The sequence below is a fragment of the Myotis myotis genome, unplaced genomic scaffold (genome assembly GCF_014108235.1).
Source record: "Myotis myotis isolate mMyoMyo1 unplaced genomic scaffold, mMyoMyo1.p scaffold_m19_p_6, whole genome shotgun sequence".
Classification (NCBI taxonomy): Eukaryota; Metazoa; Chordata; class Mammalia; order Chiroptera; family Vespertilionidae; genus Myotis; species Myotis myotis.
Window position 1 is genome coordinate 68,772,545 of NW_023416368.1, and position 26,031 is coordinate 68,798,575.

The 26,031-nt window shown below is 44.9% G+C and overlaps 1 protein-coding gene across 1 annotated transcript in view; it reads right to left on the reverse strand.

Annotated features, from left to right (window-relative positions):
- Positions 1-252: 252 nt before the first annotated feature.
- Positions 253-26,031, reverse strand: part of SH3RF1 (SH3 domain containing ring finger 1) — a 220,736-nt gene continuing 194,957 nt past the window's right edge. The window contains exon 12 of the mRNA XM_036314160.1: positions 253-723. Coding sequence (XP_036170053.1) covers positions 699-723 — 25 coding nt within the window. The 3' untranslated portion in view covers positions 253-698. The remainder of the gene's footprint in view (positions 724-26,031) is intronic.

Genomic DNA, 26,031 nt, shown 5'->3' on the forward strand with positions numbered 1-26,031 from the left:
GAGATGTGAAAAATAAAGAAGTAGACAGAGCCTGACCAGTGTGGCTCAGTGGTTGAGTATCAACCCATGAACCAGGAGGTCACAGTTGGATTCCTGGTCAGGGCACATGCCCAGGTTGCGGGCTCGACCGCCAGCAGGTGGCATGCAGGAGGCAACCAATTGACAGTTCTCATCATTGATGTTTCTCTCTTTCCCTCTCCCTTCTCTCTGAAATCAATAAAAACATATTTTAAAAGAAAAAAATTTAAAAGAAGTAGAAATGGAACAAAAGTGCAAAAGTTGTCTGTGATTCGCTGTGAAATGGATGTTTTAAGAGAGCTGACTATAAAGTTTTATGAAGGACTTAGATCTCTCAGGTCCAGGGAGATAGGAATTGAGGAACACCATGCTTGTTTCTGTGCACAAGAAAAATGTCTGCTGCCTAAATCACAGCCCCAGTAATCAAAGGTTTTCGAGATACATGGCTGACACACACTGTATCCTCATCCCAGGGGAGAGTTTCCAGAAGTTGATTGCCCAGATTTACAGAACACAACTTCCGAGTGGCCACTGTAGCAACCGTGACATTCCCCTGCTCCTTCCGGCTGAACCAGTGACAAGTCACATCACGAATCCTGGAGTTTATTAAGTGTCATCGTCTCCTGTTGGAAAGCTGAGGGTTGGGTGCCATTCACTCCAGTTGATTGAGATTTATGTCCTCAAACGCCAAACTGCATTTTTAATCTGTCATCAAAGCAGATGATCAGAACCAGAAATGACAAGACTTAGCACATACTTTTTCAGGCCAAAGACTAACAGCAAAACTGCAACGCATGTCACCACATTCAAAGCAAACATGATGTATTAATGAGTGGGTTTTCCGCTCACACGAATAATTATAGACTCCCTCTTACTAAAAACAAATTACTTTTATTTCCCTTAAGAAGATTATGATTAATTGTACAAAATTACACTTGTCTTTAATTGAATAGATTTCCTGCTTTCCTCTGGATTACTGGTGTGGTATATATTATTAAACAGCTTGGGAAAACCCCAAGAAGGAAATCTTCCTCTTTAGGACTAAAGCTGGGTTGTAATAGCTACCATGCAAATATACACTATGGTCGCCAAGTGTAATTCCTTTATTGAAATAACCTATGGCAAACTGTCTTATAGTTCTGTCTAAGTCTGTTTGGACTGTTATAGCAAAATACCAAAGACTGAGTATTTTATAAACAACAACAAAAAATTGTATTTCTCTGGAGGCAGGAAGTTCAAGATCAAGGGGCCAGGAACTTGATCTTCAAGGTTGGATGATGACCCTCTTTCAGGTTCATAGCCAGCAACTTTTCACTCTGTTCTCACATGATGGAAGGGGCAAAGGAGCTCTGTGGGGGTGTCTTTTATACAAACATTAATCCTATACATGAGGAGTGCACCCTCATGTTCTCAGCATGGCACCAAGGCCCCACCTCCTCATACCATCACATCAGGCATCAGAATTCCAATTTATGAATTGGGGGCATGGAGCGAGGGACACAAGCATTCAGACCATAGCAAGTTACAATTCTAACTTATCGGACGCATACTCATATCACCCAAATCTCACCTGCAAGGACACCAGTCTTAGAACATTTCTTAGGAAAACAAAGAATGAAAGCCAAGAGGGATGGTTAGCATGTGGTAGACTGAGGATTTGTAAAGATATATCCCTCAGGCAGGGTTTCTCACCTTCAGCACTGCTTACATTTAGGCTAGCATTTTTGTTGTTGTGGCGCCATCCTGTTGTGTAGCATGGTTAGCAGCATTTACCCACTAGATGCCAGTAGCATCCCCACCCCCAGTTTAGACCAATGATATCTCCAGACATTGCCAAATGTCTCCAAAAGGCTCTAACTGGATCTCCATTCTTGATTGGAAAACTGCCCCTGGTTGAGAACCACTGCCCTAAATTATAGCACTCCTTCTTGTCCCCAAATCTAGAAGGCATTATATCCCATTCTGCTAGTCGCTTGCCAATATCTATAATCCTGTTCTAATAGAACCAGGAAGTTCTCCTCATAATTTTTGCTTAAATCCTATTAACCTAACTTTTGTGTCATTGCTCCTTTTAGCTAATCTTGTGGCTGTAGAACAAGGACCCCACTTCCCTCACCCCCTTGCAGCTAAAAGGAGCAATGGCACAAAAGTTAGGTTAATAGGATTTAAGCAAAAATTATGAGGAGAACTTCCTGGTTATACCCATAAAATAAAAGGAGTATTTCCTCCCATTCTACTTTCCTGCTTCGCACTGTCTAGGTTGACAGCTAGCCATAACAGACACAGGGTTTGAAATCATCTGTTGAGGATGTCAAGGCAATAAGATCTAAGGCAGCTAGGTGCCCTAACAGTTCAGAGCCCAGAAAGAAAAAGAAATTTCTGTCTTGCTTAAACCATGGTTATATTGGAGTCTCTGTTATAGCAACTGGCATTTGCATCTTAACTAATGCAGATCCCAACTACTGTTGCATATACTATGCTAAGAAGGCAGCAGTTAGCATAGGAAGAGAATAGGACTTTAAGGAAGGCTCTAACTGGCTCTCCATTCTTTTTGTTGTTGTTGTTAATCCTTACCTGAGGATATTTTTTCCATTGTTTTGTTTTTGTTTTGGTTTTTTGTGGGGTTTTTTTAGAGAGAGAGTGGAAGGGAGGGGAAGAGAGAGAGAGAGAGAAACATCAATGTGAGAGAGACATATTGATTGGTTTGCTCCCACAGGTGCCCTGACTAGGGCCGGGGATCAAGCCTGTAACCGAGATATATGCCCTTGACAGGAATTGAGCCCAGGACCCTTCATCCACAGACCAACACTCCAGCCACTGAGCCAAACCAGCTAGGGCAAGGGTGTCCACTCTTGATTGGAAAATAGCCCCTTTTGGCTCCAACACTACTACCAGGGAAATAAATATTGAGCAGGGAGGACAGAGCTTGTGATCCAGCCAAGTAGACCAGCTGAATTAACACAGGTGATCAAACAAGAAGACAGTATGTAAGGGTGCTCCTTTCAGGCTTAAACTGAGATTTCTGTCTGGGCAGGTGAGGAGGCAAGGGGAGTCCCTCCACAGTTGTCTATTTGCATGAGACATTTTGCCACTAAAAGGGCATGCTGGGGTGTACTTCTGGGTGAGTGTCAAGAATGAGAAAGTCATATCCGTGAAAAGGATTTCCAGTGTCTGGTCACCTGCCCAGCCCCATGGGCGAGGTCAGAACCAATGAAGAGTGAAGGGTGACAGGCCCAGGTGAGGAAACGGGTTCAGGAGGGGCTTCGTGAGACACAGGCACGCTGTGTGACAAGGGTGCACGTGGCAGGGAGGATGAGCCTCTCCCCAGTGTGGCAAGAAATGCAGCTCAGCTGGTGTGAGGGTTCCAGATCCTCCATGGGGACAGCAAGAGGACCAGGGCAGAGGCCTGGAGGAGGGCAGGGCCCTGTGGGCATTGTCCTACCTCACCGGAACCTGCCTGAGCAGGGTAGTACTGAGGGGGGGCAGGACTTTGTTTACAAGCACAAGTGGGGTGCCTCCAGGGTCACACCCAGTAATACTTGAGGATGGGGATACTGCAAGAAGATGAGGCCATGCACTGTCAGGAGAAGCTGGCCAACGGGGACTGTTAATGCTGACTGTCCCCTGCGGCAGACAATGGGCAATGCCTGAAATAACCAGCATTCCAAGACCCTTCTCCCTTCAATACTTCAGCCACAAGGGACTCAGGACAGTGTTGAGGGCAATGTGACAAAAACAGAAGACCGTTGTGATGTTCCTGGTAAAATATTTGCCTTCCTGATGCCAACACTGCCTTTTCTCCTTCTCTCTTTTCCCCAAACGAATGTCGACATGATTCCTGAAGCAGCAGCTGCCATCAGCTTGAGCCTCTGCAACCTCTGATTGCTGGACTTCTTGTTATAGAGGAAATAGCCCCGGGTGGGTAGCTGACGGTAGCTGGGCTTTCTCTCACCTGCAGCCACTGTTAACTGGTGTGTGGCTACAGGCTGACAAGGCCCAGGGAATTTTATATTACAACACATGTTGCTGTCAGCCCTCCTGAAAGTTGTCTAAGGCTCATGTACAAGCCAAGTATCTCTTTGCACACACGTTGCTCAGTCTGTATGCAGCCTTCCTGTCTGCTTACTATATCTTGATGTTCATTTACTGATCTGAAAAAGTTTGACGCTGGCAAGGATACAGAAAAATAACCCTCCCATCACTGCTCATGGAAATAGAAAATGGTACAGCCACTCTGGAAAAATCTGTAGTGCAAACTAAACACTCACTTTCCATACAACCTAGCAATCCTATAGTCTTGGGCATTTATCCCAGAAAAATGAAAACTGATGTTCACACACACACATACATGAATGTTTATGGCCACTATCTATGTAATAGCAAAACCTGGAAACAACCCAAATGTCTTTCCAAGAGTGAATGGTTTAACCTAGAACATCCATACCATAGAATACTACTCGGCAGCATAAAAGAATGAACTATTGAAGCGTGCAACAACCTGGATGGATCTAAGGGCACTATGCTTAGTGAAAAAAAGTCAATCTCAAATGCTACCTACTGTGTGATTCCCATTATATAACATCCATAAATGACAAAAGTGCGGAGATGGAGAATGGGTTATGGTTGCCAGGGGTGTGGGTCAGGGGATGGTGGGAGGGAGGATGCGACTGTAAAGGAGTAGAATGAAGGAGTTCCTCTGTGGTGAGGGCACGGTTCTGATCTTAACTGTGGTGGTGGTTATACAGATTGATACCTGGGGTCAAACCATGTAGAACTATCAACACACACAAAACTGGCAGAAAACGAAGGTCTACAGCAGTGGTTCCCAATGGTTTGATTCCCTGATCAGGGCATATGCCCAGGTTGCGGGTTTGATCTCGAGTAGTGGGTGTAGAGGAGGCAACCGATCAATGAATCTCATCATTGATGTTTCTATGTCTCTCTACCGCTCCTTTTCTCTCTGAAATCAGTAATATCTATCTATCTATCTATCTATCTATCTATCTATCTATCTATCCATCCATCCAAATATATTTTAAAAGAGTGTTATTCAAGGATGAACAATAGGTCAAAAATAAGGTAAATATAAATATGATACATATGTGAATTTTCAAATCAATTATTTTGGGAAACTCTTGACTCAATTAACTTTTATGGGCCAAAGAAAGACTCCCTGTCACCTGCCACACAATTAATCATTTTTCCCACCTCTCTCGGGGCAGGGGGGGCGGGGAGGAATAAAGGAAGAAGAAATGAAAAAAATTGTGACTATTAAGCAAATTACACAAAAACTGTATGCACTTTCCCCCAAAAGATAAATTGTACATATTCACAATAAGCAGAACAAGAAATGCTTGCAAAATTCTACACTAAAAGAGAAGCCATCCGTTGGACTGACCCCCGTTGCCTCAGGTGAGGTAGTGAGTTATGATAGAATGTGCCTGTGACCCTTGAATGTTATCACGGCCTCAGTCTCTGTCTAGAGAGGGTAATAAAGGTGTCAGAAAGTTTTCCCTTTCAAAGTGGTCATCTGGTCATTCATAGAAATAGCTGTACATTAGGGACAAAAATCCCAAAATCAAGTGTAAGGGGGAGTCCATATTGCTGTAACTATTGGACAAATTACTCTCCCAAGCAGCTGAGACAGGTGTGGCTCTTATATGAATGTTGTATCGCATTATCTTAGGTAGAATATAGAGGGCCCTATAGAAGAACTGGCTTTAGTCGCTGGGGTTCCGAGCTTCAGACCCCTTGTTTAATAAAAAGAAGTGGCCTTGGCTTTACAGGGAAGGGGGCCATCTCTGATTTTGGCAAAGCCCTCGCATATTTAGGAACCTTCACTTTTTTTTTTTAAGTTTTATCTTTGGTCTCTGGTAGTTTGCAAACATGTACAGACTTGGAAAAGATTCTGGAAGCCAATAACACAAATTGAAAAATCACATATATTTTATCTCTGAATATAGCCCAGCCATGTCAGACACACAAAATTGTGACAAATATTGGCTGCTGAATGAAAATCCAAGTGCATGAAATTGAACATAAATTTTAAATTTCCACTCTCATTTGAAAACATTGACTGGGAAAGGCTGTAGCATCAAATTCAAATTTCAATGGTAATTTTCATAAAACTTGAGAAATAAAATGTGCAATTCCAGAAGAACCATCCCAATGATTTGAAATTATTTATTAGGATTAAACCTTTCTGGGAAAAGGAGAGCACCATTTGTGGGTTTTGTTTATTTGGCATTCCATCTGTAGAAAAATAGCATTTTTTTTTTAAAGCAAAAGGTTGAATTATGGCACCAATTTAAGGGCCCAAGGTATCTAACGGTTGGGAGTGACTGGATCAGAGGAAGACTGTAATTGTGGCCATAATTCATAGTGTACAAACTGGTCAATTCCTTTATCTTTAATAGTGGCTGCAGAAAATGTCAAAGCTTTTTTTTTTTTTTTTTTCCTCTTCCGACTCATACTAGTACTTTGCTGTGTGACTCACATCCTCTAGTAACTCTTGGCTGACTTGAAAGGCTTTCTGGGACATCCATTCCCCAGGACTCAATTTTCTCTATCAGATTGTTGCAAATAAATCTCATTTTATATCTCAGCTCATAACAGCAGTGAAAATGCCTTACTGTGTCTCTGCTTTCTATTGCTGTGTTTAATGCTACAGCCAAGGAGCTGATCATCCTCCATGGGCCGCAGAAGATAGGAGTGCTATTTCCCTCGCCCCACCCTTCAGCGCCCAGGAACAACCGAGCCCAGAGATGCATAGCAGTAAGGTAGTAAATCACCCTCATAATTGTCCAGATATATCTAGTCAACCGGCTTAATGAGACGGGAAGTAGTTTGCTGGGAAAGAGGAATGACATTTTAACAAGACAACTCGGATCAAACTGTAATTTATCCTTCACAACACATTTAATTTTCCTGGAAAGCTATCAGAAGCAAAGTCGCCCTTTTGAAGATGCCAAACCCTGCTTCACCTTTTTGAGCCACTTAATCAAATCAACAGAGGCACACATTTTTTAAAAATACCAGAAAACATATGTTAGCAAAGTGCTGCCTATCGTCCTCATTTTGGGTGGCTCTGTGGCATTTGAGATTTAAACTGTTCCCTTTGAAAAGACAGTTCAGTTTTTCATTCTGCAAGACTTGGCAAATCCCACACTGGCACGTCCACATTCTTCGCTGAGGAAATGGATGGGACCCGAGCTCTCCTTTTACCACCTTCAAACCTCATTAGATATTCTCAAACCTAAGCCGGCCCAGCACCCCGGAATCCACGTTGGGTTACATTCAGATTTAGAAACAATTTAAAGGCTTCTCAGGGGATTGTCAGTGCTGTGGGTTCTATGGGCACATCTGGGGGATTAGATGACCAAATTCACCCTGAAGGGGAAGTGTAGAAAAAAAAAACCATACCAGCTTTGTATTGATACCTTTCCGACCTCAATGTAGATTAGGACTAAATTTTGATTTCTGAGAGAGGGGGAAAGAGATAGAAACATCAATGAAAGAGAAACATCGATGGGCTGCCTCCTGCACACCCCCTATTGGGGACCGAGCCCACAACCCGGGCATGTGCTCTGACCTGGAATCAACCAGCAACCTCCTGGTGCATGGGCGGATGCTCAACCACTGAACCACACTGCCCAGGCAGAACTAAATGTTTTTTTTAATGGGAAATCACACATGCTTCTCGTAGCACAGAGAGGCTAAATATTTGCCCAGAGATGCACAGCTGTCTCTGTTAGGGCCAGGATATGAAACAGGCAGGCTGGCTCCAGAGCACCCACCTATACCCACGCCTGCACCTTGCCTCTATAGGTGTGTGGGTATACAGCACAGAATTTGGAGGTTTTCAAAAATGTAAGTGGGATAATACTGTGCCCACTATTCTGACATTTAAAAATCATTTTGAGGGTTAAGGGGCAGTAACTGCTTAATGGGTACGGGGTTTCTTTTTGGAGTGATGAAAATATTCTGGGACTAAACAGGTGATGGCTGTGTGACGCTGTGACTGTCTTAAATGCCACTCAGTTGCACACTTTAAAATGATTTAGGGTTAATTTTATGGTATGTGAATTTTACATCAATTAAAAAACACCAGTTCTCAGTATCTTGGAAGTATTCCCATACAGCTGTATACTAACCCATGTAACCATTACTCTATTTGTGGGCAACCAGGTTGTTTTCAACTTTTTTCTATTACAAATCATACTTCAATAAAACCTCCTTGATCGTCCATATTTATACATGTGTTTTTTCTATAGGGCAGATTCCTTGCAGTATAATTATTGAGTTGGAAGATGTGCCCCTTTTAAGTTCTGACAGATACTGCCAAAAATCCCTCCAAAAAGATGTGTTGATGCAAACACTTAAATGAGAATGGCCACTGGAAGTAGACTCCTATATTGCAAAGCAATTCTCTCTTCTTCAGGTAGGAGTCTGATGCACTGTGTGTTGATCTCTGCAGCCACATACATAGTAAAATATAGCATATCCTCTTTAATTGACTTTGCTTTACTCTGAAGTCAGACCTCATATAGGACCCCCTGTGGCTCCTGTGCCCTACCATGGACTTACAGGCTTCCAGATCCTACATCCACTCATTCTATCTGTGTTCCACTCTTAGTGATCAAATATATATATATATATATATATATATATATATATATATATATATATATATACACACACACACACACACACTAGAGGCCCAATGCACAAAAATTTGTGCACTCGGGGGGAAGGGGGGTCCCTCAGCCCGGCCTGTGCCCTCTCGCAGTCTGGGACCCCTCGGGAGATAATGACCTGCTGGCTTAGGCCTCCTCCCAGGTGGCAGAGGGCAGGCCCAATCCCTAGGTGCAGCCCCTGGTCGGGCTCAGAGCAGGGCTGATTGGGAGTTGGGGCGCCGCCCCCTGTCATGCACAGAGCAGGGCGGATTGGGAGGTTGCCACGCCACCGCCTGTCACGCACAGAGCAGGGCCAATCAGGGGGTTGGGGCGCTGCCCCCTGTCACGCACAGAGCAGGGCACATCAGGGGGGTTGGGGAGCTCCCCCCTGTCACTCACAGAGTAGGGCCAATAGGGAAGTTGGGGCGCCGCCCTCTATCACCCACAGAGCAGGGTCGATCAGGGGGTTGGGGCGCCGCCACTATCACACTCAGGACAGGGCCGATGGGGAGGTTATGGCTCTACCCCGTCACACACAGAGCAGGGCCCGTTGGGGGGGGGGGGGGGCGCCGCCCTCTATCACCCACAGAGCAGGGCCGATCAGGGGGTTGGGGCACCGCCACTTTCACACTCAGGGCAGGGCCGATGGGGAGGTTATGGCTCTACCCCGTCACACACAGAGCAGGGCCCGTTGTGGGTGACTCTGGCCTCTGAAAGCTGGACCACGACCTTGTCAAACCCCAGGAGCCATTGTGCCTCCCAGGGAGACTTATTGAGGCAATTTACTCAAAGAGGAGTCTCCCCCTAAGAGGAATTTTCACATCAGCTGCTAAAAATATGCAGTATTCTGCACCTTGCCAAAATGTGTGAAGTCTTTCACCCTGAAGGAAGGGTGTGCTGACTCCTCCTTGTTGGGTAAGTATTCACCCTCCTATTCTAATTCCCTTTCCCACACCCCCTCCTCCACCCCTTCCACTCAAGAGGGGATGTCTATTCTCTGGCTCCTTACACTCGAGACCCTTCATTAACTCTCTGTCAGATTGTCCTTCATTGGGTTAATAACACCTACCCGGCATAAACACATCGAATCGTTTCAGCAGGTAAAATGGGAAAATTGTTCTCCTGTGCCACCTTCCCTTGTGCTCCCCGTTTTCTCTAAATGCCTAACAACGCCCACTCGGAAGATCACATTTCATTCTTCTTAGGCATCTAGAAGATTAAGGCCTACTCACCTTCTCCGCGCCACCCCCACCCCCCCGACTTTGTCCTAAGAATAACGTTAGTAAAGGAACAGAAAAGAATAGCCTCTCCATCGCCCACTTTAGGAAATATAGTATCTTAGCTCTTGCCTTTTCTCAATAGAAGTGGGATTTTTTTTTAATAGAAAGCATCCCAGGAGGTACATCTGTGGCAGTCTTGCAAAAGTGGAGTCTTCCAAGAATCCAATTATTCAGACTCCCTATGACTTGAAATCTTTAATTCTCAAAGGCTTGGGTTTACCCTGCAGGGGCAAGCATCCAAAAAATGAAAGGCTGGACGGAGTGAGCAGTTTCCTAAGGGACAGGAGACACCTGCTACATTCGAATCCCCAGAAGCACAAAGGCTGTCCTCTCATTATCCGAGCTAATTGTTCCAAGGCCCAGAGAGACCCTCCCTATAATCAATTTCTGCAGAGACTTCATTCCTTGGCAAGAACAGCCTTTCCTTTTATTTTATTTTTTTCTGGTGAGCTTAACCCATTTAATACCATCTAATTCTTTAATGAGGCTCTGTTTTCCATATAGACTCCCACATTTAAAAAATATTGTCCACTTCTCTTTTAATTGATTTGAGAGAGAGAGAGAGAGAGAGAGAGAGAGAGAGAGAGAGAGAAGAGAGAGAGTGAGCGCTGTTGTTCCACTTATTTATGCATTCATTGGTTGCTTCTTGTATGTGCCCTGACCAGGGATCCAACCTACAACCTTGACTTATTGGGACAATGCTCTAACCAACTGAGCTACCTGGTCATGGCAAAAATATTGTCCACTTCTGTTCCATAAGCACTGACAAGATTGGTTTGCTTAACCTGAGCTGTATCTACACCATATCAAAAACAAAACGAACAAACAACAGCAGTTGAGTTGATCAGCAACCAGACAATGACTCCAGCTGATAGATTTACTGACTTACATAGCGACTTGGTCAACATGATTAGTTGCTTCCTTTAAAACGATCAAACCATATCAATAGGCACATTTCAGAAACAATTCTAAGTAATTTCTGTGTTCTTGTCTTTTAAAAGTTAGCACACATAAGGACATAAAGTTCCTCTGAATTTGGTGGGAGCACAGCGTGTGGGGGAGGGAAGGAGAGGGGGTGCGGAGATTCCGCCAACTCCTGGTGAATGTCATATGGCTGAGAGTTGTGCAAAAATGCAATGTCAGCCTGAACCAAGAAACTCATCAAAGAAGTACTGATAGCTTAATACTGCAGGAAAGAATCTCTGGAAATAGAAATATCTGGGATCCAGAGGAAAGAATTTTTAGTTTAAATTGTTGAGAATTCTGGACTCGTATCTATGAATTTCAAATGGATTCAACTTCCATATTTTATAAATGGCAAAGGCTAATGGTTGATTTCTCAATATGGTCTCTGAGATCCTTCTTGATAGTCTAGTGTGACCCTTGAATGAAAATCTAATTATAAACTGCCATTCTGGGCAGCAGGGGGGGTCCTGTATCAACTAGTCACAAGGTTTCTTCTTTACAGTTTAAAATATTTTATTCCAAGGGTATTGTTCTTTATTCCAAAAGAACTGTAATTTAGATGATTTTTCCTCAGTCCAGCTCTGATCTCTGGCTGTCCCAAGCCCTTTCCCTCATATGCTACAACTTTCAGGGAAGGGCAGTTGCTTCAATGTCAATGGCTGAAATGGAATGTCCTTGCCTCCTCCCATCCTTCCAGCCTTAGTATTTCCTGACCCCAAAACCAAGATGTACTCACACATGTACACACACACACACACACCCCTACCTCATTAAATTAATTTTTGAAAGTTGGCACCTTCTTCTTCATAGCCTTCTGTTAATTCCTCCCCTTATGGTGAATTTTCAGACATAAACAATTATCAGAGTAGCTGAGTAGGGGAGAGACCTAAAAATCTGTTGGATGGGATGGCATCTGAACCTTTAAAGAGCCTGTTCAGAACACACACACACATCCATCTGGACCTCAGTTTCCCCTCCTGCAAAATGAGGGCGGCTGTACCTGCCAGTGGTTTGAGAAGGACGAAAAGGAGAGTGTTTTCAAAGTCTCTTTAAGCCTCGGTATACATGGGGCCAGCAAAGAGCTAAGTATCTTTTTCCTTCGGGCAGAATAATTAAAACAAATTCTCTTGAGTCCCATCTCCATGTATGTCTCTCAAATTGATCATGCAGTGATTTTTAAGAACAGAGCAGCTCTGTGCCATTTATTTATAATCGTTCTTTCATTGTTACCGTGGGGCATTCAAACACATCACCTTTGGGCTCTGGGGAACCGCTCACATTCATTAGGGGAAGGAAACAGTCTTTCTTGCAAACAGGCAATTTGATTGCTTCAGGAAGAGTCTGTAATTACTGGAGCGCTGGGATATGATATTGTTAATAAGATGATGACACCAGCCTTGCTCCAAATCAGAGGGGGTTCGGCCTCTTCTTCCAGAGACTGTAATTAAAAGGGGTGGCGCTGGTTCCCTGTGCCCCGTGACAGGGCTGGCACCAGACTGGAGACACCAGGGCAGAGGCGCTTCCTCCCACTCTTGTCCTTCGTGGAGTTGGTGGCCCAAGTAGAGCAGACATTGCACAGAGAGGTTTTCCCTGAAGCACAGAGTGACCCCCTGCTTATCTGTACAGCGAGGAGGTCTTACAGCCACATTCAAAATGGCATAAGATCATTAACCGTGGGCACCTGACAAGCTTTTAGAATTTTACCCTTCATACCCAGGGGCTACATCAGATTCTAACTGGAGAGGACAAATTCAGAGTTAATACTTCAAATTCAACAGAAACAAATGCGTGTCCTATGAGCAGTGGGTGATCTAGTCTTTTGGCCTTTGTTTTATCAATCCTTTCAATCATTTGTTCATTCACCCAGTTAACCCGACAAACATGTCTTCATTTCCTGTACCAGTCCAGGTGGAGTGCTTGGATCTGGGACAAAGGAGTCCTCCTCTAGCCTGCTCCTCAGCTAGCTGTGCTTCCTGTCATGCTATTCAGGTTGTTAGCCTTTCTCTTTTGTTTATTCTTGCTTTTCACATTTACATTTAAAGTCTTTTGCCGTGTTCCCCCTACTTGTTGCCCAGCCTTACAAAGTTACTAGCTGTAAACAAAAAAGGACATCAGACTGGCATAAGAAAGCCTCCTTTTGCCTACCATTAAAAACACCAGAAACAGCCCCTGCAAGTGTGGCTCAGTCGGTTGGAGCATTGTCTCATGGACCGAAGGGTCTCGGTTCAATTCCTGGTCAGGGCACATACCCAGGTTGCAGGCTCGATCCCCAGTAGGGTGCGTGCAGGAGGCAGCTGATGAATGATTCTCTCTCGTCATTGATGTTTCTATCTTTCTCTCCCTCTCTGAAACCAATAAAAATATATTAAAAAATATATATCCTCAGGTGAGGGTTAAAAAACAAAACAGAAGCAACACCAAACAAAGTGACTTTGGAGGCATTCTACATAGAACTAAGCCTGGAGAGCAGTTTCACTTGGCTCTACCCAATGGAATTCGTTTTAGTGAAGGACAGTGCAAATAACCTATGGGGGCAATTCAGCTGTGGCTATTGGAGGACATGTTTTCATTTTAGCAAAGATCTGCTGGAGTGTGAGGATTTGGAATTGTTTTGTGAAGAGCAGATTCTTTAGTCGGTACCTCAGGGAAACTCTTTCCTATTAGGAAAAAAAAAATCAATTTGGGACTGGACAGAGAGCTTGCCAAGCTTGCAGGACTGCCGTGGCGGCCCTTTGTATTTCAAGCAGATGTATCTGGGGCCCTTCTGGGTGCTCTTAAATTGCCTCCACTTCAGTGACAATGGATTCGCACTATCTACCTGGACCTTGCTGACCCTCGCGGCCAGTGGCAGTCCGTGGGGAGACAGTGGACAAGGTTTTGAAGGGTAGCAAAATGTGCCACCCCTAAGATATGCAGCTCGGATCTATTGATTATTTTGAGCTGCAGGCATTTGAAAAACAGCAAATGCAGGTAGAGGCTTATCTGCTGAAAGACAGATCCTCCAAAAGGAACTCCATTGTCATCAATTCCCTCCCAGGAGTTTTGTCAGCCAGGAAAGACTGTCACAGAAGAGATTAGAAGTGGACACCACAACAAGATGAATTTTGTCACAAATGCCTCCCGTCTATTCTTCTAAGGGCCCATTCACTTTTCCTAAAAATCATTTACTCTCCCCTAAGAATCCAACATCTCCTCACCCCTTTCATTATTATGATGCTATTTAACTGTGAATTTTAAATCACCTTGGGGAGTTACTCATTTTTCCCTGGGCATCTCCCCTGTGTATATGAGCTAAACATGTTAATAAACTTCTGTTTGTTTTTTCTTGTTAATTTTTATTACAGGAGTCTCCTCTAAGAACTCAGAAAGGTAGACAGAAAATTACCTTACCTCCCCTACAGTTTAAAGTTAGGTTAGCTAGACTCTTGGTGGCAAGTAACAAATACCAACTGAACTTGCCTTAAGCACCAAGGGGGAAATTGGTATAAGGATACTACAGCATGCCAAGGAACTAAGGGCAGGAGTGTAGCCTATGGACATGCACAGCAGCGTGGTGACTGAGGGTGTGGGGGGCAGTGGGGCAGGGGTGGTGGTGGTGGAAGATGGCTTAGAGGAGATACATGGTGATGGGAAAAATAAAATAAAATGAAGAAATGAATAGCAACCACATTCCCAAGGTATACTCTTGGACTGCCTCTCCTGTGCTTTTTTTTTTTTTTGGTACATCTGCTTTGTTCTCTAATGTTAGGGTCCAGCTTCCTCTGATTCTGTTCCCATAAGGCCAAATATGGCTGAACCGCAGCTAATGAATGTTTCTGTGACTGTTCCAGTCATTAGCAGAGACTGGATGGCTGGCTCTCCATTCCTACTTCTGGGAGAGAATGTGATCGGCCCTGCTTGGATCAAGTGCTCACCTCTTGTTCAGTCATCTGAGGCCAGCGAGCTCGCATCACACAGGCAGAGTCTCCTGGAGCCCTCCTACATGGACCAGGAGTATTTCTCAGAGAAGATGGGAGGGTTGAGGCTGAAATAATAAGTTTTGGAAAAGATACATCCCCCAAAGTATCTCCAGGGTGGACACCAAATTCTGGAAACATAGATAAATGCATAATGAGTGGTTTATTAATATTACATGAAAAAATAATATTTGTGCTTTCAGACTCAGTGGCCACCTTGCACTACAAGGGCTGGAGCCTATTGCCCTAGAATAAAGGGAAGCGACAGGGCATGACTCCATAATGCTGTCATTAGCCTGGCCGTCCATTTATCTGAGTTAACCAGTCATAAATGCCCATGTGGGTCATGGAAACAGATTCATACATAATAAAGAGATAATTACTTCAGCTTTCCAGTTGCAACCAAATATCCTCTAGTTACAGAGAATGCTTAGCAGGCTAATTAGTAGCATTCATTACTCTCCCCTTAGTCTCCCTAGAATGATTCATGCTAAACCCTAAGTAATCCAAATCCTAGGGCTCAACATTCCAGTGATCTGTCCCTGGCTCATATGTTGATTTACTATTCCCTCTGTTAGACTTTCAGCAGCTGTAGGCTCATGCACATGTAAAATAAATAATAAATAAATAAAATGTGGTCTCTCTAGCATGGCCGCTTCAGTAGAGCTGGACAGCTTATCTGTCAGCTAAGGGCCTCTGAGGCATGTGTTGAGAGGGGAGGGGGAGGGGGGGAAGAGAGGAAAGAGAAAGAGAGAGAGAAAAAGAAAGAACAAGAGAGAAGCTATATTACCTTTTCTGACCTGGCATTGGCATCATGTTTGCTGTATTCTGTTTGTCGTAAGCAATGAGCTAAACCTAACCCGTAACTAAGGAAAGGGGAATTAGACTTTTCCTTCTGAAGGGAAGAGGGTCAAAGGAGTTGTGGACATATTTTTAAATTACTATAAGAAGTCTATTTTTCTTACACAAGAGGAAGTACACAGAGAAATATCCCAAGGCTATTGCAGCGGATCAATAGTGTTATCAAGAACCCAGGCTCTGCCCTAACTGGTTTGGCTCAGTGGATAGAGCATCAGCCTGAGGACTGAAGGGTCCCAGGTTCGATTCCGGTCAAGGGCATGTACCTTGGTTGCAGGCACATCTCCAGTAGTGGGTGTGCAGGAGGCATCCATGTTTCTCTCACATGGATGTTTCTAACTCTCTATCCCTCTCCCTTTCTCTCTGTAAAAATTCAATAAAACATATTAAAAAAAAAAAGAACCCAGGCTCTTTCCACCTTTCTTCTCAACATCTTTAAGGGCTTGGCTTCTCATGTTATCTAAATACTAGAGGCCTGGTGCACGGGATTCATGCACTGGTGGGGGGCGTGGCCTCTGTGGGAGCACGCTCATCCCGGTGAGCCGAATGGCTGCAGCCGTATTCTAGGCAGGTGAAGACCTCACAGCCGTATTCTAGGCAGGTGAAGACAGACCTCACAGCCGTATTCTAGGCAGGTGAAGGCAGAATGCCATTTGTCCCCCAACCCCAATACCTTACTTGCCTGAGCAGCTGTGGACCTGCCCTCTGTGGGAGCACACTGACCACCAGGGGGCAGCTCCTGTGTTGAGTGTCTGTTCCCTGGTGCTCAGTGCGCATCATAGAGACTGGTTGTTCTGGTCGTTCTGCTGTTCGGTTGATTTGCATATTAGGCTTTTATTATCTACACTAATAAAAGAGAAACATGGTAATTGGCGTACAACCGCTACCCTTCCCATTGGCTAATCACGACGATATGCAAATTAACTGCCAACTAAGATGGCAGTTAACCGCCAACAAAGATGGCGGCTAATTTGCATACTGCAGGCAGGATGGTACAGCGCCATCAGAGAGCGGGTTGGGGGTGTGAGTGCCAGCAGTCGCCCGGAACCCGATCCCGCTGGCAGACCCAGACGCGGGCCGGCGGGGTGGTCGCCCGGGACCCGATCCCACCGGCAGACCCAGACGTGGGCTGGCGGGGTGGCTGCGGCGTCCGCCGGCACTCACACCCCCAATCCGTGAGAGCGGGTTGGGAGCGTGAGTGCTGGCGGTCACCCGGGACCAATCCCGACAGACCCGGACGCGGGCCGGCTGTGGCATCCGCCCCCACTCACGCCCCCAACCCGCACTCATGCCCAGGACCCAATCCCGCTGAGGGACCCCCGCTTCCCCCCGAGTGCACAAATTTTTGTGCACCGGGCCTCTAGTATAGGATATAAAAGGTTAAGTGTCTATCTGACTGTCTGACTGGTAGCTATGATGTGCACTGACCACCAGGGGGCAGACACTCAACACAGGAGCTGCCATGACATGCACTGACCATTTAAAAATAAACGGTACCACGGACTTGACCCACAAAGCAACTCCCGGCTTCCCCCAAGTGGGACACAGGCCCTGCCACCACCCCAGAGCGACACCCCACCAAATCGCAGCCCATGCTCCAAGGCCCCATGGTGCAAAATGCAGCCGACAGCCCAGCCCAGAACGGTTGCTGTGGACACCAGGTAATGATGTCATGTAGCAACCCCCAGCTTCCTCTCCCTAGCAACTAGCCTCCTTGGAGTTTCTTCAGCCCAGGAACCCAACTTGCTTTATAGCCAGGTGCAAACATTTTACAGTTTAACCAAATGTTTGTGATGCATTTTCCCATGCCTCATCTCATTTGATCCTCACAGAAGTCCTGCAGTAGGTAGATAGGAGACTCGATAGAATCCTATTTTCTTTTCATTAGCAAGGCGTGAATAGTGATATTAAGATATTTCTTCTAATTAATTTCCTTTCAATGTGCATGAATCTGTGCACCAGGACACTAGCATATTCATACAGTGACTGCTGCATCTACAGACCTCACAGCCGTATTCTAGGCAGGTGAAGGCAGAATGCCATTTGTCCCCCAACCCCAATACCTTACTTGCCTGAGCAGGAAAGTAAAAGCTTTCTTCTACGCCATCCAGCTGACTTCTTCCTTGATTTATTGTCCAAAGTTGTGTTACACAGTTCTCTGTCAGGAGCTCAGGTGAGCCAGGAGAGAGAGCTGAGCGGGCAGGTGTTAGAGCTGCTAATTCAAGCAACAGTGAAGCCTTAAATCACTTAGTGCAACAGTATGAGCAGGAGGTTAACCCGCGAAAGCACCTATGCCCCCAGTTTCATTTCCCCCCATGGACTGTACTCCCACATTCCTGGAGGACAGGGTGGACCAGCATGGACCTGGGTTGTCTTATACTTGAGGGAGCCCTGAGCAGAAGATTCCTGCAGTTTTATGGACCCGTGGGGATGGAAGAGTGTAAGGAGCAGGGCTAAGAGTGGAAAAGTACTGAGTCAGAGGAAAAAAATGTCTTCAAGGTTCCCCAGTGAGGAGACCCTCCAACGGAGGCACCTGGGCTTGGAATGCAACTACGTGTAAGAGAAGGGCAGGCCAGGGGTCCCTGAGTCCCTGATGGCAATGCCCCCTAGAGATCACAACACACCAGCTGTGAAGGGGTCTGGTGTCGGCAGACAGCTTTCTCCTTGGAGGTCTGCCAGGTAAAGCCTTTGGAATGAGTCGCCTGTGGTCAGACCTGAAAAAATTCAACAGAAGTTTTCAATCAGATTCCTCAGGCTTCAACTAGCTGCAAGAGAAGTTGGGAAGCTAAAAAACCTTTATGGAGAAAAACCTATAAACATTTAAAAGTCCCTTAGGAAAGAGAGAGAGAGAGAGAGAGAGAAGCTGTAAAGTTGAGGATTTTTCTTTCTAGCCCAGCCGTGGGCAAACTACGGCCCGCGGGCCGGATCCGGCCTATTTGAAATGAATAAAACTAAAAAAAACCCAAAAAACCGTACCCTTTTATGTAATGATGTTTACTTTGAATTTATATTAGTTCACACAAACACTCCATCCATGCTTTTGTTCCAGCCCTCCGGTCCAGTTTAAGAACCCATTGTGGCCCTCGAGTCAAAAAGTTTGCCCACCCCTGTTAGCCTCTACAATAAAAGAAACAAGGGCAAAGGTGCCCAGGAATGTGTGTTGATGAACAGTTTGACATTACCTATTAAGAAGCATACATTCCCGAAAAGAGTGCTCAATTTCATTACAGATAATTGGATGTTTGATGAGTTGGCTGCAAATTTTTAAAACATTATAATGAGTATATGTAATAGATACCAAGTGTTAGGTCACTGAAGGAGGAACTCACAAGGCCAGAGTGGTGAGGGATTACGAATTTACTCAATCGATCATCAGCACACCAGGTGGCTGAGCTTGGATGGCTCCAGCTCCCAGTGAGGGGCGTCAGCGGCTTTTAAAGGACCTTTGGCGGGCTTTTCCCTGGGCAGAGACTTCTTTATGCATCCCCGGAGGGGAGGGAATGGAATGTGGTCACCACAAGTGAAATGTGGTCTTCAGCAAAGGCAATGTCCATAGTGAAATGACCTGAAACGCCAGTTCCCGGGGGAGGGGTATCAGTTCAATTGCTCAATCAAACTTAACACCAAGGAGGAGGAAGAAAGAAAATGAGTTTGAAGAGAGAAAAGTGGGGGGGGGGGGGGGGGGTTGGTAAAGAAAGAAATGAGAGGAATGGGTAGGGACGAAGATGAATCCTCTGAAGCTGAGGATAGGCAGGGAGGAGGTCAGTGGCCTGGGAGTTCAGTGCCTCAAACTAAAGTTACGTTGGTGTTGGTTTCATTTGACATGTTCAGTGTGACATTTCCTCTTATGCCCTATCCCTTCAGCTTGTCTCACAGCATCACAAAATTGTTTTGGCCTGGTTTGGGCAGTAGCATGTTGATAACTCCCTTGTCAGAATAAAACATTTATAATCCAAAGTTAATCTGATGGTTTTCCAGGCTCCTCTTCAAGCAGAAAGTTCTGAAAATGAATGCACCCTAGCTCCGTATGTTTATTTACCATCCCCTCTGTTAGGCTTTCAGCAGCTATAGAATTATGCTCATGTAAAAAAAAAGAAAAGAAAGAAAGAAAGAAAGAAAGAAAGAAAGAAAGAAAGAAAGAAAGAAAGAAAGAAAGAAAGAAAGAAAAGTGTTCCTGTTAAATTCCTCTTGATAACACTTTTTTTCTGCAGAAGTTGGATATGAATTAGCAATGACTTGACAGCCAATTAAAATTCATGGTGAGCTATTCTGTGACCTGTGGGTCAGAAATGCATTTCCTATAAACCTTAAGAGAGTATCTCTCAGGGGTTTCCTTGGGGTGAGAAAACTTCATGTCCTGCTCTCTGGTTCTCATCCCTCGTACAGGGTGATGGCCTGCCGTGGTCCAGAGGTATTGTTTGTGAAACCTCGGAGACAACTCTTAATTCCCTGCTCAGTTATTTCTCTGAAACGTGGAGAGAAGATCTGTGGCTACAACTGCCAGTAAGTGATTCTCAGCTGCAGTTCTATGTAAGTTGCAGATCAAAAAGAGACAGGAAGAGAGGGTTGGAGCAGAGCGTGTCTGTTTTCCACAGTTCTGAGATTTGATCATCCCACGGAACTGAGAAAGGAGAGAAGGATTCCATTCCAGGTGTGCAGCTTGAAAAACATGCTAAAGTTGAGGTGTCTTCTTTCGCATGAGTCAGGACACAATTGTATGGTATAGGATCTGTAAATGAACCTATACGGAGGAAAAATCTATTTCACAAATGTTTAGAACTTCCTATTCCAGCAGGATTAGAAAACTCTCAAATTCCCAGTAGTTGACAAATCTTTTTTGTTGGTGAGTCCACTGAGAAAAAAAATCTTTGACCTTAAGTCATTATAAGGATTTAGTACATATATGCAACATGTCAGAGAGGAAGGGAGAGGGAGAGAGAGATAAAAACATTAATGATGAGAGAGAATCATTGATCGGCTGCCTTCTGCATGCCCCACACTGGGGATCGAGGCCACAACCTAGGCATGTGTCCTGACCAGGAATCAAACTGTGACCTCCTGGTTCACAGGTTGACACTCAACCACTGAGCCATGCCAGCTGGGATGCAACATGTCTTTTTATGTCTCTGAATTTATATAAGAGCAAGCACATTCCAACATGGAACACCTGTGAAGATAATGTACCATTTTAGATACTATGCTGTCAAAGGGACAGAAGAAAAAGATTTATATAAAAACTAGTGTCCCATTGCACAAAGATTTGTGCAATAGGCGTTCCTTCCCTGGCTGCCAGCACTGGTTTTCCTCCGGCACCCGGGACCCAGACCTTTGGTCCGGCCACAGCAGCGAGGCTCGGCTTCTCCACTCCGGCTGCTCCCAGCCCTTCCTTTTTTTTTTTTTTCTAGCTCCTTGAGTGGAGCCGAGGGCAGGCTGGAGGCCTGGGTTGCCCCCGGTGACCCACGCCCCCAGCCACTCCTTGAGCAGAGTACAGGGACCACAGGAAGCTTGGCTTCCTCCGTTGCTGGGAGCAACCCAAGCCTCCTGCTGGCTCCAGCTCTGTGGCCGCTGCCATCTTTAGTCATCTTCAGTCTTCGCTCCGCACCTGTGTATGCAAATTAACCACCATCTTTGTTGGGTTAATTTGCATAGTCGCTCTGATTGGCTGGTGGGTGTAGCGGAGTGGTGGGTGATGGTTAATTTGCATGTTTCTCTTTTATTAGTGTAGATCAGCGGTTCTCAACCTGTGGGTCGCAACCCCTTTGGCGGTTGAATGACCCTTTCACAGGGGTTGCCTAAGACCATCCTGCATATCAGATATTTACATTATGATTCATAACAGTAGCAACATTACAGTTATGAAGTAGCAATGAAAATAAATTTTATGGTTGGGTCACAACATGAGGAACTGTATTTAAAGGGCCAGAAGGTTGAGAACCGCTGGTGTAGATAAATGCAGCGTGGCCCATGTGGCTCAATGGTTGAGGGTCAACTTATGATCCAGGAGGTCATGGTTCGATTCCCAGTCAGGGCACATGCCCAGGTTGTGGGCTCAATCCCTAGTAGGGGGCATGCAGGAGGCAGCCAGTCAATGATTCTATCTCATCATTGATGTTTCTATCTCTTTCTCCTTCTCCCTTCCTCACTCTGAAATCAATAAAAACATATTTTAAAAATTAAAAAAAAAATAAATGCAAATATAACTAGTTAGCCAAGAGGGCAAAGGCAGGAGAGACTTAGTAACCTGATCTTCACAGTTGCTAAAAAGCTGACAAGGGAAATATGAGTTTTAACTAGCTGCCAAGCAATTGGTTATTCATATGTGACACACACAAAAACAAGTGAAACCCTAATTTTCTCCTTGTCAGTTTTAAACATAGAGGCTGTCAATTCAGTAAGTGAAGCTACTAAACGTATTACAGAAGGGCATCATCCTACCAACATCGAGTCTCAAGGTGACATCAAGTGCAAAACCACTGTGCCATTACCCTCCAGTCACATTTCACCCAGCCCCAGCCCCAGCCCCGTTAGGAGTATCCCTTTTTTTTGGGTAGCACCATGCCTCTGGCCTCTGCCATAGCCCTGCATTTTCAGTAAAGGAGATGTGGGAGGACATCAACTCTTGAACAAGTAGTCATTATGGACTTACCCTCCTGGGCTACTGTGACTGCCTGAAGAAATTAATGAGATTCTTTAGTCACTTGTAATTTTTCCAGTCACTTGCCTGGTGCTAATTGATTTCAAGCCAGTTTGACAACAAATGTTAAGCAGTGGGTTCACACCAGGTGCTGGGGCTCTGTGTCATGTACCATGATTTCAAATAGGATTTGTAGCGTGTTGTCAAACCATTGGCAATACAGTAATAGTCACAGACAGTCCCAGAAAACCTTTGGGTGCTTAGGAAAGGTGATAAGCAATAATTCATTGAATAAGTATTTATTGAGTATCACCTGCTCTCCTGCTCTCAAGGAACTTACGTTCTAGTAGAAGGAGATGGGTAATAACATGTAATCAAATAATTAAGATGAACCGCTTGAAGTTTGTGCTACAAAGAATATGAAATGTGCTAATGGGGTAAAGAGCCTCTGTGTGGAAGAGATAAGGAGCTACTTAAGATGGGCTGGTGAGGAAGGACCTCTCTTAGGAGACATTTAAACTGAACCCTGAATAATGAAGAGCTGGGTAAGCAAAGAAAAGGTGAGGAGAGTTTTCAGGTCAACTCCAAGGCCAGAATAAGCTTCTAGAGCAGTGATGGCGAACCTATGACACGCGTGCCAGAGGTGACACGTGAACTCATTTTTTTGGTTGATTTTTCTTTGTTAAATGGCATTTAAATATATAAAATAAATATCAAAAATATAAATCTTTGTCTTACTATGGTTGCAAATATCAAAAAATTTCTATATGTGACACGGCACCAGAGTTAAGTTAGGGTTTTTCAATATGCTGACACGCTGAGCTCAAAAGGTTCGCCATCACTGTTGTAGAGAAATCAGCGATGTAAGGGGGAGCCAGGCCCTGAGGCAGTGCAGCTCCTAAGGAGATGGGATTTTATACTATTGCAACAGGATGTCATTGGAGTACTGTCAGCCAGGCTGTGGTAAGATACTTTGCCCACTGTGAGGAAGAAAGACTGTAGAGCAAGAGTGGAAGCAAGGATTCCTGTTAGGAGGCTTTGCAGCGGTCCAGGTAAGCTATGCAACCCTTCTTCTCAAATGAATGGCAGTCACACTGGAATTCTGGTTGAGCCTTACATGAATCGAATGCCTAGTGTGTGTTTGGATGATTTTCAATCTATTACATTATATTCTTAGACTATGGAGTTCCTCTGACCCAGAGTTGAAAATTCCTAAGGAATTTACTCTGATATATCTGCATGTATCCCTTTGAAAACAGCAGCAGGCATTTGAAGAAAGCTGACTAGGGCTCATATCTGAGGCCATGAAATAGACAAGACTTCACTGGTAAAAATGTAGCTCACATCCTTATTCATGGCTGTAATCCCTAGTAGCCAGCACAGAGGTTGACACGTAAATATTTATTGAAGGATTTATTATATTAGTCTAGTAAAAGCTCCAGAAATGCCACAAGTAAACATTAGTCATATAGCCCCTCAATCAGCTGAGCTAAGTAGCCTTGGGTACTAGCCTTGGCATTCGGAGACTGTGTTTGTGGAAGGGTGAGATGGACCCACATGTGCTCCAACCTGGCATGCCAGCATCCAAGGCTTATTGCTGCTCAGAGCTCCTCAACTCCTGACCATGCAGACAATTCTCTCTCTAGCCCATCCCTTTGCCCCCCAAACCCTCCTCCTCCAGGAAGGCCCTGCATCCCAGCATCTCATTCCCACACAGCACCCTCCCTGTGGGCACCAGCCCCTCATCCTGCTTCTCAGCCGCCTTCCCCTCTGCCCTACTTCCCACCCTGCACCAAAAACACGGGAGCCTTTTGTGGGAGCAATCAAGCCCTAAATCACTATTTATATTTCTCAGAGTAAACTTAAGACTGAGAAAAGATTCTGGAATGACTGCCCTGGGGACGAAAGCCCATCTGGAAACATGAATAATGTGAAATGTATCCCTCCATGGATCCCCCACAAGACCAATTACAATATCATCCTTCCCGGGAATTTCTGCCAATTTTTTATGGGGTCACCAGAAAGTTATATCTGAAGTGAACACTGCAGAGGGTTATTCAGGGGGTCGTTAACTGGCGAGGTGAGACATGTGGAAGGAAACGACAGGAAACAGTGATCCTCCACAGATGGAAATGTGTGCAAGTGTGGCTCTTCCCCTCAGGAAGTGGAAGGGATTTCTTCACTCATCCACAGATATTCCTTGGGCGACTACTGTGTGCCCGGCACTCTCCTAGGCGCTGGAGAGAGAGCAATGAACACCACTAACAGCCCCTTAGGGGCTGACATTTTAGTGGCGTGGGAAGTTGGGCCATAAAAGCCTTTTTGTTTGGTTTTGTTTTGTTTTGAGTGATGTTATTTATTGACAGCACTGTAAAACCAGCTAACTCATAGACGGAGAGCAGGCAGACAGCTCTGGTGCAGGCTGTTGGAGGTGGAGGAGTGGAGAGATTGAGCAAAAGAGGAAAAAAAGAGAGAGAAAGAGGACTCATGGACATGGACCACATGTGGTGACTGTGGGAGGGAGGTGAACGAGGGCATAGAGGGGATACATGGTGATGGAAAAAAATAACATTAGCCCGGCCGGAGTGGCTCCATGGTTGAGCATCGACCTATGAACCAGGAGGTCATTGTTCAATTCCTGGTCAGGGCACATGCCCAGGTTTAGGGGCTCGATTCCCAGTGTAGGGTTTGCAGGAGGCAGCTTATTGGTAATTCTCTCTCATCATTTATGTTTCTACTGTATGTCTCTTTTCCTATCCCTCTCTCTCTGGAATCAATAAAAAAAAAATTTAAAAAAATAAATAAAGCCCTGGCTGGTTTGGCTCAGTGGATTGAGCGTTGGCCTGTGGACTGAAGGGTCCCGGGTTCGATTCCAGTCAAGGGCACATGCCCCAGTTGCAGGCTCAATCCCCAGTATGGGGCGTGCAGGAGGCAGCTGGTCAATGATTCTCTCTCATCATTGATGTTTCCATTTCTCTCTCCCTCTCCCTTCCTCTCTGAAATCAATAAAAAAATATATTTTAAATAAATAAATAAATAAATAAATAAATAAATAAATAAATAAAACAAGCAAGCTAAGTCTAGAAGTTGTTATTTAACAGGAACACATATTGGTGCAGGGGTACGCACTCAGATCATGAGACCTACTTTTCTTTATTGCCGAGTCCCCAAGCTTAGTGCTGCGACCTCCGGGCAGGGGATATGGGCTTCAAGCTCCTGGTTAGTAAAGCGGCATTGCTAGCGATCCTTGCTTCTTATGGGATCTCTCTTAGCCATTTCCCCTTTGCAGTTTTTATTTTATTTTTTTCTGAGCTGCCAACTGACTGTACTTTCGGTCTTCTTTCCTTCATCCCAAAGTGCTTCTTTCTCTTTTTTCATTTCTTCTTCCTTTTTTAAAAAGCCTCCTCTTTCCATTGGTGCTCCTTCCACCTGCAGTCTCTTTTTTCCAAAGTATGAGCTCTTGATCCCCTTCATAACCCCCTTCCCCCTCCCTCTCACTTCAGGGATTTTAGACTTTCCAACCATAAATTTGCCAGGCTCTGCCCATGGCGCTTTCATCATTCCGATTCTCTTTGTCTGATTTCTTGACTTTTTCTCTTTCATCCAATTCTTTTGCAGGCTCCTGCAGCAGCTTATTTGTCCCC